At 38.4% G+C, this 12,142-nt stretch overlaps 1 protein-coding gene across 3 annotated transcripts in view; it reads left to right on the forward strand.

The window, feature by feature from the left end:
- The window catches only part of RHBDD1 (rhomboid domain containing 1), a 38,469-nt gene extending 29,888 nt beyond the window's left edge, over positions 1–8,581 (forward strand). For all 3 annotated transcript variants that reach the window (XM_057366882.1, XM_057366880.1, XM_057366881.1), the window contains exon 7: positions 6,232–8,581. In XM_057366882.1, coding sequence (XP_057222865.1) covers positions 6,232–6,347 — 116 coding nt within the window. In that variant the 3' untranslated portion in view covers positions 6,348–8,581. The remainder of the gene's footprint in view (positions 1–6,231) is intronic.
- The last annotated feature ends 3,561 nt before the right edge of the window (positions 8,582–12,142 follow it).

The raw sequence follows: 12,142 nt of genomic DNA on the forward strand, positions 1-12,142 counted from the left end.
TTTTCATGCAATATCCTGAAAGTTTCTATAATAATAATAATTAGAGTCTAGTGCAAAAAAAGAAATTGCTAGGCTTGTTTGAGATCTATGGAGGCATCAATTTTAAGACTATCAAACTATTTTAGAGATTTAGGTCTATTTGCTGGAAGGAAATGCTACTTACATTTTTTCCATTTTCATTGTTAGTTATGTTGCTGCCTCAAACAAGAAACCATTTAAACAATATAATTGTTTTTCTCTCCAGAGTTGGTTGGTTTAGTTTGGTTTGGGGTTTGTTTGAATTTTTATTCTTATTTTCATAATTTTGTATTTGTTTTAAATTGCAGTAATTCTTCCTTTACTTAAGAAAATAATTTTGGATTTTAAAAAGTCATAGCGTTTGATATTTAAACTCCTTCTACTCTGAAGTTCAAATATATGGCTGACATTTTGGTTTAGTACTGGTGTTAGCAGCCACCCTTAATGTAACCCCACCATAACTAAGTCTCTCATCTATTGTTTGCATGCTGTTCTGCTCAGAAGTATCTTGATTAGTGTGGGATGTGGGTTTGGATTTTTGTTGTAGTGGGTGTTGGGATTTTTTGTGAGTTTTTTAAGTGTCTGACTTTCAAAGTCAGTAATGTTAAGAACCCTTTGCAAACTCCTGTTTCTGCACAAAAGACTAAGCTTTTTAAACATGTAGGTGATGAATCTTGATAGTTTGTGACTGAAGAGAAGTACCTACAAGTATCAGACATAGACATTCCTCTTACATTTTATCGTTAAACTGTCTTTTTAGTTTAAAACAAGTAATTACCTCTCCACCCARAAGCTTTTAGATGGCCAGGTTTGGGCTAAGATGCACCATTAAGCCTTTCACTATGGGCTTCTCTTTTAAACYAGTACCACAACCAGTTAGCACCTCTGAAATACCATTGGGTAAAGATCAATTCTGTAAAGCAGGCATTTTTGGAAATACTGCCTAAAGGGTTTGCTTCCTTTGGTCTTCTGGCAACAAGTTGGCAGTGACAAAATTGGCATAGGTTCTTGCTATTGCTACAACAGATTTTGAGGTAAGAATTTAGCTTTTCATGCTAAAATGTATACAGAATGCTGAGTATTTTTTTTTTCTGGGAGTTCCTAAATATGCAAATATACTTGCAGGTACTGCCAATTCTTTTGGATGGTTTCCTTCTTGCAGTGTTTCAGCTGCTGAAGACAATTAAACCAGGAGGAAAACACTAAAAATAGTGAAATCTTGGATGTAGTTAGATATGGTTTGCTTGCATAAACACATCACCTTTTCTCAGAGTGTGGTTTGCAAATGGAGGTAGAGACCTCTTGGTGTTTTGATCCAGGACTCAGTGATCCAAATGGGAGTATTTTCTCTGACTGCAGTGGTCTCTGGAAATATTTTCTTTTCCCCCTCAGTAACTTGTTCATAAAGGAAGAAAAGTTGCTCCTTTTGCAGTGGGTTTGGCAGGGTCACCTTGCTGGAGAACTTCTGCTTCCCAGCTGTGGGCATCTTTATAAGGAGCTGTGTGTGGGCTGCACAAAAGCACTCCCTTACCCTTGGAGAAAGTGGGAGATGCTGGGGAGTGCCTCCAGTCTGCATTGGTATCTCCATCCATCCATCCATYTGTGTTTCTCAGGCTTGGCATTGAGAGAGGAATATTGTTCAGAATTCCTTTGTTGCTGTGGGTCATTGTTAGGCARGCAGAAATGCAGTAACAGGAAAACAAAGTGGGTTTTTATATATTCAGATTCTTGCAAATGGTAACAAATTCAGTCTGGGAGTGTTTTTACTGGTAAACTAAGATTGGTGAATATTCATAATTTTAGATTTACCCATAATTTACYGTTTTAACTTTGGTTTATAATTGGAGTAATTCTATAGATTATGTATAGAGTTTGTTTTTTTTCATTGGGACCATTAAAAAATTATCTGAACTTTTTTTTTGTCTGACAGAATAAATTGGCCATTTTCTCAGGGAAAGGATGTCTTGCTATTTGCAGATCAACAAAATATTTCTACTACATTATGCTAAGTGTGCAGCCCAACTGAAATTCTTCTTTTAATCAAAGTTAGTCACAGCTTTCTTATTACTCAGGAGAGGAATAGCTGTCAGTCTGTCTTAGCTAGGGACTGGTTAAGAAGCATGTTTTTGCATGGTGTTTTGAGGTGGTTAGTAAGTTCCTTTCAATACTTGTGAAAGAAAAACATAATAAATAACTGAATGTATCAACCATTTTAAGTTAATAGTGAGTTTAGCCTTGTTTTACATGAATTAACGTCTGAAGAGTTATTATATGGTTCAGAAATGCAGTGAGATGATTTTATGTCATCTGTCCTGTAGTATCTTCAGTAGTCAGCTAAMATGTAGCTGGAGGTAAAACTAATCCCCTTAATTCTTTGCAGAAGGGCATCAAGTCCAGCAGTGGTCTGTATCCTCTTGCCTCTGCATTGTAGCATTGATTATTTGTAGCAAATTGGTGAGCTGAGCGTGCAGTAAGATTTTAGCTTATGGGGCAGTGATTGATGGTTTCTAAAAATGTTACCASTGTGCTTTCAACAATTTGTGTTGTTTGAAAAGTGTTTATTTTGGTGATACTGATACAGCGAAGATRAGACTTTGAGGCATGATTAAAATAAATATAAAAATCTTCAAGTATGAAGGGATTAAAGGTTTAGTCTTAGCCATCTCCTCTCCTAACCAAAACGAATTATCAGAATTTTGAGAGGGAGTGGTTTTGTGTATTTCTCAATTTTATCATGCTCTTTTAAAAACAAGAGAGAGAGGGAGACTGTTCAAGATTGTTCGGGCGTGCTCTTGTAACAATCCAGCTGTATCTGGATTCATTGTATGTTACTTTCCTTCTGAATTCATTACCCTCAGTTAGTTTGCTGCTAATTTGACTTTTCATTTGTCAGCTGTTCCAAAACATAGCACAGAAACAGTAGTTACTTCCATTTTTCTTCACCAGTTTTTTATGTTCCAGTCTGTAGATGAGGCATATTGGCATCAGCATCAGGAAGAATAGTTTGCTTCATAGCATGACAAAATTCTTTCATACATTGACAGAAACTCAAAGGGCTGTTTTGGAAACAATAGCAAAGGCTAATGAATGTGGTCTGCTTGGAGCTGAGTAGGAAAAAATTGGGCAGTGATAAGTACTAAAAGCCAAACCTCTCAGACTGTATAGCATGTCTGCATTTTGCAGAGGGAAGGACAGGAAAAAGGAAAGAAAAGCAGTTTTGCCATTTTATTTTTTTTTAATTCAATTGTAGTTTCTGTCTGACTTCTAGTGAAACACAAAACATTGAAAAGATTGCTGTGTTTTGTGTGTCTCAGCTCTTTCTGGCAGAACCCTAGTTCTTCTAAAGTATGAAAGGAGGAAAAATATGTGCATTGCCTTTCCTTAGGATTCTCTGTACAACTCAGAAAATCACAAGATAGTTTGTATAAACTGACTGAAAGACTGCACGTTCTCGTGCCATATTGAGCAGAGCAGGTCTGGGTTGTCTGTTCAGCTGATGTAACTGAATTGATCCCAGTGATGGTCAAGTATGTGCTTTTTCCCTTTGTGCTTTCTTTGGGACACAGAAGTTCTTTGGGTTTGTCTTTTTTTCCTAGTATTGACTGTTACTAGAAAAACTGATACTTCCCATCACAATTGGAGGCTTGCTGTTTCCACGGAGAAATTCTAGGTGATGGGTTGTTATCACTAACGATGTTAGCTTTTTCACATCTTCCTGTCTGCTCTCCTACATCATACATCTGGGGCTTATGTTTTAGCATTTGAAGTGCTGGGAATATGTGAAAAAGATTGGGGAAGGAGGTTTTGAGCTGATCACTGTTAGAGTGATCAGCCACAAAGAGTGTGTTGTGCTCTCAAAGGGTGACAGAGTTGTATTGCAGATGCTTGAAGTGAGAGAAACAGTAAACAAATCTTAGCTGGTGACAAGATATGCATGGCCTGGTTACTGTTCAGGCAGCTCCTCCTGTAAATCTTGGTGTGGATGAGGGCCAGAGGAAGAGCAGGAAGCAGAAGCAGGCTGGGCACACTCATTGGCAGCACCAGCACTCCAGGCTGTGACCTGCAAGCAAAACCTTCTCAGCTTTCTCCTCTGAGAGTTCCTTGCTTGTTCATAGTGGGGCAAAAGAATGTTAAAAAGTGAGATCAGTCAGTTTTATCACCTTCATTTGAGAATGTGTCTGTGATTAATCAGTTTCTGATTTTGATGTGCTGAGTAACCCTTGAAGCAGTGCTCAGGGCATTATCCATTGTGCCTGTGGGGCACTGCTGCTTCACAGAGGTGTGCTGTAGTGTCAGACTGCAGGGAGAATTTCAGGCAGAATAAGCACTTTCATTTAACATGTGGATGATAATGTTTAAGGTTATTAAAGCTTTGTATTGCATTAATACAGGTTTAGTTATATCTGTTGCAGTTTCAGTGATTTCCTTGTTTTGGTCCAAAGTCCTTTAATTTTGAACTTTTGTTACCAAAAAAACCTCCCGCACTGTGACAGCATGGGGATGCGAGTCTCCGTCTTCTGTATTCACTGAATATAGTTCTAGTTCCCGGTACAATTAATTGTGAAATATGCAATGCAAGGGTTAATGGTTTGTTCTAAGTTTGTTGTACTCYATCCTTTGGTTTTGTCTATCATCTGGTGTAGTTGCAGTTTTCCAAATACTTTCAATACAATTCTAAAATCCCTTAGTCTTTAATGTTTTTTGCTGATGTGTTGAAAAGTCTGGGTTTGTTTCTTGCACAGACGTCAGGTGATGTTTCAGTAGTAGCAGTGGCCTAATTACCATTTCTGAACACTGTGGCTTATAAATATTTTTATAAGATAAAGGTGTTATTTCATTAATATTCCTGCTGTAATTAAAAGGAAAAAAAAGGTGTCAGGGAACTGTTTTAGTAACAGGATAATTTAAATATATACATGCAGATACAAATACATGTATTTAAAACTTCACTCCAGACTTTTCTGTTCACCATATTGTTTCATGTAAAATAAGATCTTTTTTTGAACATAAAGCTTTTCAAAATATATTGTCTAGTCTTTTGGGTCAACATGTAAAAGAGCATTTTAAATCTTTTTTATAACACCTCATTCTGTTTCTAGTCATTATTAAAGCACATGTATATTTGAAGTGTTGAGCATATTTTATGGGGATTCTGCAAGGACTTGTCTTAAGTGTGTAAGTTGTRTCTGTTTTCTTAAATAAAAATGAACATGGGATGCTGTATAGAAGAGTAAATGTTTTCATAAGAAACCTTGATATTTAATTGATATTTTTGCTATGAAAAGAATTTTTTAATAAATGCAAATAGAGTATGATGACTTAAAAATAAATTATTGGATTTATTACAATGCTGCTTTGACCCTGTGTGGCGCAGGTGTAAGTTTAAGAAAGACTGAATGTTACAAAGGTTTTATTACCTGTAAAGCTAGTTTGCTTACTCTTAACACTCTACTTCTGCTCAGAAGGCAGACTGATTTTTGTTTCCCTGAGCCCCTCAGCCGAGCTGGTGTGAGTAACCAAGCCTTGCCTTGTTTCTTTGCTGGGTGACTTGATGTGAGTTCTGGAGAGCTGCTGGAATAGCCTGTCCTGGCTCCTCTTGGGGTGCCAGGGCACAGAACTCTGGGGCTTGGTGTTTTCTTGCTGCTCAGATTATTTTGTGTACAGTTTGTATGGTTGAGCTGCCACGTGTCCTTCCCCTGTGAAACTGCTGCCAGCTGGGGTGGGAGCTGTGTGTGCATCTGCTCTGGGCCTGCACATGTTGGACTCGGTACTAAAAGCAGACACAAAAGCTGCTTTTGCCAGAAGCAACTGCTGAGGACATTGAAATAGTTTCAYATTCTGGAGTTTACTCTATAAAGTAGGGATGGTGAAAAATGTGAATACTTGTTAATATGTKTTATTTTTAATGGGTTAATACTTGTTAGATGTTCTTTTGGTTGTGGTTTGTTGTTTGGTTTTGTTGTTGCGTTGGCGTGGTTTTTTGGGTGGTGGTAGTTTTATTGTTTGGGGACGTTTTCTGGTTTTGGTTTTTCTTTTTATTTGGCTGTCTTTAAGAGCAGTTTCTGGAAGTTGTAATTGCCCTAAAACCATCAGAATTGAAAACATTCAATTCCCTGTTTCCTTTGTGTTGTGGTGCTTTGGCTTACAGGATATATGTGCATATTTCTCCTATTACAGAACAAAATAACAGTTGTTTWTCATTGTGTCTTGTAGATTTTGGTGGAGGAACCCACAATAACGAGAGGCGACCTTACGGATTTTGGTTCCCACCTGAGCACCCAGAAGAGGAAATCAGAAGGCAAAGGCTGCGTAGGTTTGACAGACGATGAAGTTGGCAGGTGTTGATGTAAATTGTAAAGTGCTATTCAGACTTACCAAAATATGTACAGATTTATTTGTAAWTTGTATTTATGATCTGTCTTCATTATTTTTACTACTTGTTGCAAAACTGCAGAGGATTTAGGGAGTTCAGACCTGAGGCTGGAACTTGAATAAGAAGTGSGATATAAGAATCAAAATGTGATCTTTGGCTGTCTCCATCTTAATGCACYTTAAATATGGAAGAAGACTGATAGTTTTACCAAATTGTCTTTTTTTTTCCTTATATTGTGAAGCTTTAAGAATTCCTTGTTATCTTGACTGCTGGTGTTCTCGGGCAGCAGGTTTTCTTCATCCAGTGCAGCTGAAATGTTACATTTTCTATGTAACTTTAAAACTATGCARTTTTCCCTTTCTCAGTTACCTGTGATGACCAGCTCATTTTTTGGGATTGCCATGTGAAATGACACTTGAAAAGATTGCTTTGATACAGCGGCTAGCTGGGTTGTGTGAGTCTAGGCTGAAGCTTTTGAGCAGCCTTCCAAAATGTGTGACAAATAGTTGCAGCTGTCCTTACCAAGGAATTATTTAATACAAATTTCAGTGTTGCAGTCTTYGTCAAAACACACTGTATTATCTAGAGCTTGTATGTGATGAAACTGGGTTGTAACTACTTACGATTTCTTAAGGCCTTTCTTAATATTTATGTTTTAAATCAAAAACTGCTGCCCTTTACAGAGCTGAAATAATTTGTTAGGAGTTTTGTGTAAAGTTAGGTGGCTACTCCATATAAACCATATATTTATTTAATAATATATTTTTTTAAAGCATCTATTTCCCATTGAAAGAAGGCTTGGAAATGTTAATTTCTATATTCTGTTCATGCAGCTTTACAAATTCCACTATTTTTCAATTTACAATTTCCACTATTTGTCTTGTTTGAAGACCACTAACAGATCTGAGAGTTTGTGGACTTGTGGAGATCATGCCTAAAACCAGGCTACCTTCAATTCTACGTTTTCTAGAATTTCCCTGCCCAACCACAGGAGCTGAGAGGAGACTGAGAGCTCAGTTATCCCTCTGGGCAGACCTTCCACACGAGGCCACCCTGCCTGTGGCACTGCTGCCTGTTAATGGTAACTAATAAGCCTGGGGAGGGTCTGGTTCCAATATCACCCTGGAAAATCACTCCTTGTCCAGGCATTTTATCTTCACAATGAAGGAAATTTGTGATGTTCCTCCCAAACTATTCCTAGTCTTGGAGATGTGTGATTGCAGAAGAACAATTTGGTGACTTTTGACACAGACCTGTTGGAATCTTCTCATCAGCACTGATGGAGTAGGGCATTAGGATGAGCAATTTAAGGGTTTCACCAAAGTGTGCTTTATGAAGTCTATTTTTCCATGAGGTATCTTTTGAATATAAAAAGCAGTGCTGTATTTTTCATATAGAAAAATATCCTATTTTTTTTTTTTACTGTGCTCTTTAAATGAATAATACTAAACCTGTTTGTTTGTAGCTCATGTATGTAGGGGAAGCTCTTGTTTTCTGGGAAAAGCACAATATCAGGATGCAGACTTTGGGCTCGGGGTTTTGGGACTCAACAGGCACAACTRCAATGGGACTTCAGGTACAGAGAGAATGCAGATTTCTGGTGTGTCCTTGGGTTTGGTTGTTTCTGTATATATGCAATAGCCATAGAATAAAACAGCAGACACCTTTATAGAAGGCCAGTGTTTTTATGTTCACAGAAAATAAGTCTCAAAAACCTGAATATTTTTCTCAGCAGGTAATGATTARATGTAAATGAGAAGAATGTAGTATTGGTTCCTCAGCAATCTTTTAATGCTGTGGTCAAAAGTTGCAGTGTAATGCACAGTGTGTGTTAAGCTCTGTTATTTTACTTTTTTAAAAGCACAGGATGAGCTGCTAGTCAAGTGAAAAAAAGATACTTAAGGGAAATAAAAAACCCAATTACAATTCTATAAGCACTTGGTTTTGTAAAGTGAGCTCAGAAATACATGCCATTAAATATTCACAAAAATTGTCAGTACTAATAWATGTTCTGTTGTTTTGACATTTTTTGTATATAGAATTTAAATAAATATTTTTGTAACATTTGAAGCTGTTTGGTTTTAATTGTAGTAATGAATAAGGTATATATTTTAAATGACAGAGCTGCTGCCACATTGTTAGAAATTAAGACTTGTGATACCAAGGGGGCAGATTGATTGTATTGGGACTAACTTTGTTTCTTTTTAATTTAGGGGAAATTTTGGAGTTAGATTGTTGAAAAGTTCTGGTACTTACAGTACTGGAAGGTTTATTGACACATGCTCATGGCAGGTGGGTTGGACTGCAKGGCCTTTAAAAGTCCCTTCCAACCCAAACTATTCTGTGAGTCCTTARCAGGATTTTTGCCATTAAAGGCAAAAATCAATTCAGGTTTCAGAGCCCTGCTGGGGGCAGATGTTGGATGAATCCCCAATGTTGCCTTTGGCCTCTTCAGGGACAAAAATGAAGAGCAGTTGCCCAGGTGGGTGTTGGACCTTGCTTTTTTTCTGGCCCTGATCACTGCCTGACTGCCTCAAGTTAACACCCTTTAAGAAAATGTAACTTTGTATAAAATATTTCAGCATTTGCAGTTTGATTCCTTTGTTGTAGGAGCTGTGATTTYTTGTGAGTTTTTTATACTTCCCCTAAACTCTGTGATCAGGTACCATGTAAGAAATTCCACTCCCTAATTAATCCTAATCAGCAGACTTGTTAATGGGCACATTCTTGAAATTTAATGGTTGAATGACCTAACATATTACTGTTAATAAATAAGGGTTTCTCACAGCCCAGAATTAAGATGTGATGAAAGAGTTGTGTGTTTAGCTTTTAAAATTCTTTTCCCTTTCCCATCTTGTCTTTAAGCACAGGCAAATTCTGTGGTTTTGTGTCTGTGTGCTGTTTTCCCTACTTCTCCTAAGGGGAAAAAATGCCCATTAAAATACCAAGAAGACTGTTCATACGCACATAAAGGGTATAGCAGGAGACAGTGAAGGGACTGGTCATTTAGGGTAGTTTTGGTTTCTTTTGCCTGCAGGACTAAAGTAACTTTCTTTGGCCACCTCTGGCTCTGTTTAATTATGATACCCCTGTGTGCCAAGTGTATATATGCTGTTGATATAACAGAGAACTGCTGAACCTTTGAACCTGATGGTACTCCAGAGGTGTGCATGTCTGGAGATAGGCACAGCACGGCTGAGTGACACCACCAATGGACAGCTTAGGAAACAGCTTGGGTGCAGCTGCCCTTGCTGCTGTTGAGAGGAGATGGCAATGGGGATTGCAGTTCATTGTCCCCTCTGATTTCAGGGAATTGTACCCATKTTTGTTCAGCATTGAGCGACTGATTGTGAACCGCGCTTCCGCAGAACAGCTGGTGAGCAGATCCTCGTGTTTGTGCTGTGGCTTCTGGACTGTGCAGACATGAAGGACRGAATCACTCCATGGGTTTATTATATTCTCATTGTTCCTTATATAAAAAAAAAAAAGGTTATTTCTTGTTACCAGATTTCAGAAGGCAAGAAAATATTAACACTTCTGAGCTTTCTAGTCGTAGGAGCTGCTTCTAAAGGAGTGTCAAGCTTTCTAAAAGGTCTTATAGTAAATACTGATATCCATTTACTCTTTCAGGAACTGGGAAAACTGGAGAAAGACAGTTTTTCACACAAATCTAATATGGTTTTGGTATTTTTGTTTATATGATGTGCTGAGATTGGTAAAGTAACTGGGTTAGTAAAAACAGATGAAGYATACGTATGACAGCATTCAGCTGCAGCACAAGAACAGTGGTGAGCTCACCTCTCTTGTCTATTTACAAGCAGAAATTGGCCTAATTTGCAGCAAAATGGCTGTAAACAAAAGATTCCTAAACATGTAGATAGTTTTCCTACTAAGCTAGAGATATTTGAGAATTTCCTTTTTCTGAATTTTTGGAGCAGGTTGAACAAGTACTCCCTCAGGGCTTTTGGGCAGGTCCGCAGTAAACGTTCTTGCCTTAGTGCAGAAAGTTGGATTAGGTCTGGTCCTTCACTGAACCATTCCTTACAGGGATCTTCAGAGAGAGATTGGTGTGTGACTACTTCTGTGAATCCCTGTTTACCTTCCTCACCTATTTAATAAGTGAAAGARCAGCCCCAACATCAATACAATATTAATGAGTATGGAATTACCTGTTTGCTGACTTTTAAAAATTACTMAGTAAGTATTTATGTATGTTCTGCAGCTGAGAAGGCTTTTGTGACATTTATGCAGAGATATAACCTGTCTGTGACCAAGAGTTCTGTAACATCTGGTACCATTTATTGTATCTATTTCACTTTTTTACGTGCATCTTAAATGTTTAAGCACAATAGAATTAAAATGCTCTGAAATACTAATTTGCTTTRTAGTTTTTAAAATGGAGTGTGCTGAGTCTAACAGACTACAGCTGCAACTGCTTCATAGTAGCCATTTTCAATTTCTTCATTTCCTATCACCATTTAATTGATTTCTGCCTCTGACAAAGTTTAATCTCCTCTTCAGTGGAAACACCCCTTAGGAGTGGTGTTTGTTACCAGTGCATGGAAGACTACAATCTGGAAAAATCTTGTTCTCCTGTGTAATGAAACTTGGTTTTGCCAAGCTGAGCTGATGTTAGTGCTTCATTCCAAACMTTGCTATAAACCAACGAGGAGTACCACAAAGGGAGACTGCAGAGTCTGTAGGGTGGTTCCTTACTGTGGGGCTTCCTTTAGGACTTGGTCAGGATTTGTCTCACATRTTCTGCATTTCTCCTTCAGTGAATCTATGGAAAACATTTAAATATGCAGCTCTTCAAATCCCATGAAGTTCAAGCTTGTCTTTCTGGGTGAAGCAGTGGGGTAGTTTGGTCAGCCACCAGGTGAGCTCTGCTGTGRGGTGTGTGAGCTGCCTTACCTTGAGGAACCATGTTTGCTTAACATGTTCAGTGATAAATATGGAGTTGTTTTTACTTTGCACTTATAAAATACCACCTCTAATTGAACTTYCAGTACCTTCTGGAACATCTGGATGAAGTGACTAGGAAAGGGGAAAGCTGTTAAATATGAATATGGAGCAGCATCTGTTGGAGTGCTGATGGGGATTTTTTTCTCCACCTGGCTAGTTTTCCAGATGGTTTTCTGGTGGGCAGAATTTCAGCARCTGTTTTTGTTGTTTGGTCAGTTTAAAATGCTGATTTCTGAAATCAGACCCAGTCATGAAATAGATCCCCAGTTCGATGAAGCAATTGCTTCACCTGCTGGAAAGTTCTTCCCAGAGCTGTCAGAATTTTTTTATTGTTTTGAAGACCAATGGGCTCTGGCCTTGCCTGACTGCTGCTTCTCACAGCTGGCTTTGGAGAGATCCTTTTTCTTGCAAACAACTGTTCCCCATTACAGATCCTCCCCATGGTCTTGAATGRTTTTTTCTGTCCTGCTCAGACAATTCTAATGCAAGTCAAGTCTTAGAACAGAAGTCCTCATCTGTGCAGCATTTGTCTATGTATGGCCGTCTGAGTGCAGTTACAAGTTGCTTAAGGATTGCCTGTGAGCCCTGGAAAAGCTGGGAGTCAGTCTGGGACTCTGGGGACTGGGTCTGAAGTGGCCATGTGAAATAACAGGAACAAATTCCCAGATGGCTGTGGTTCATGCCCTGAATGTGGATGATGGTACCAATCAGAGCATTGCTGAGGCTGCTCAGGCCCCACACGCTGTGCTGGAGTGCTGGCACAGTCCCTGCAGGCTGGCCCTGTGT

The sequence above is a fragment of the Malurus melanocephalus genome, unplaced genomic scaffold (assembly GCF_030028575.1).
Source record: "Malurus melanocephalus ecotype Western Australia unplaced genomic scaffold, MMel_1.1 scaffold_73, whole genome shotgun sequence".
In the NCBI taxonomy this organism is placed as follows: domain Eukaryota; kingdom Metazoa; phylum Chordata; class Aves; order Passeriformes; family Maluridae; genus Malurus; species Malurus melanocephalus.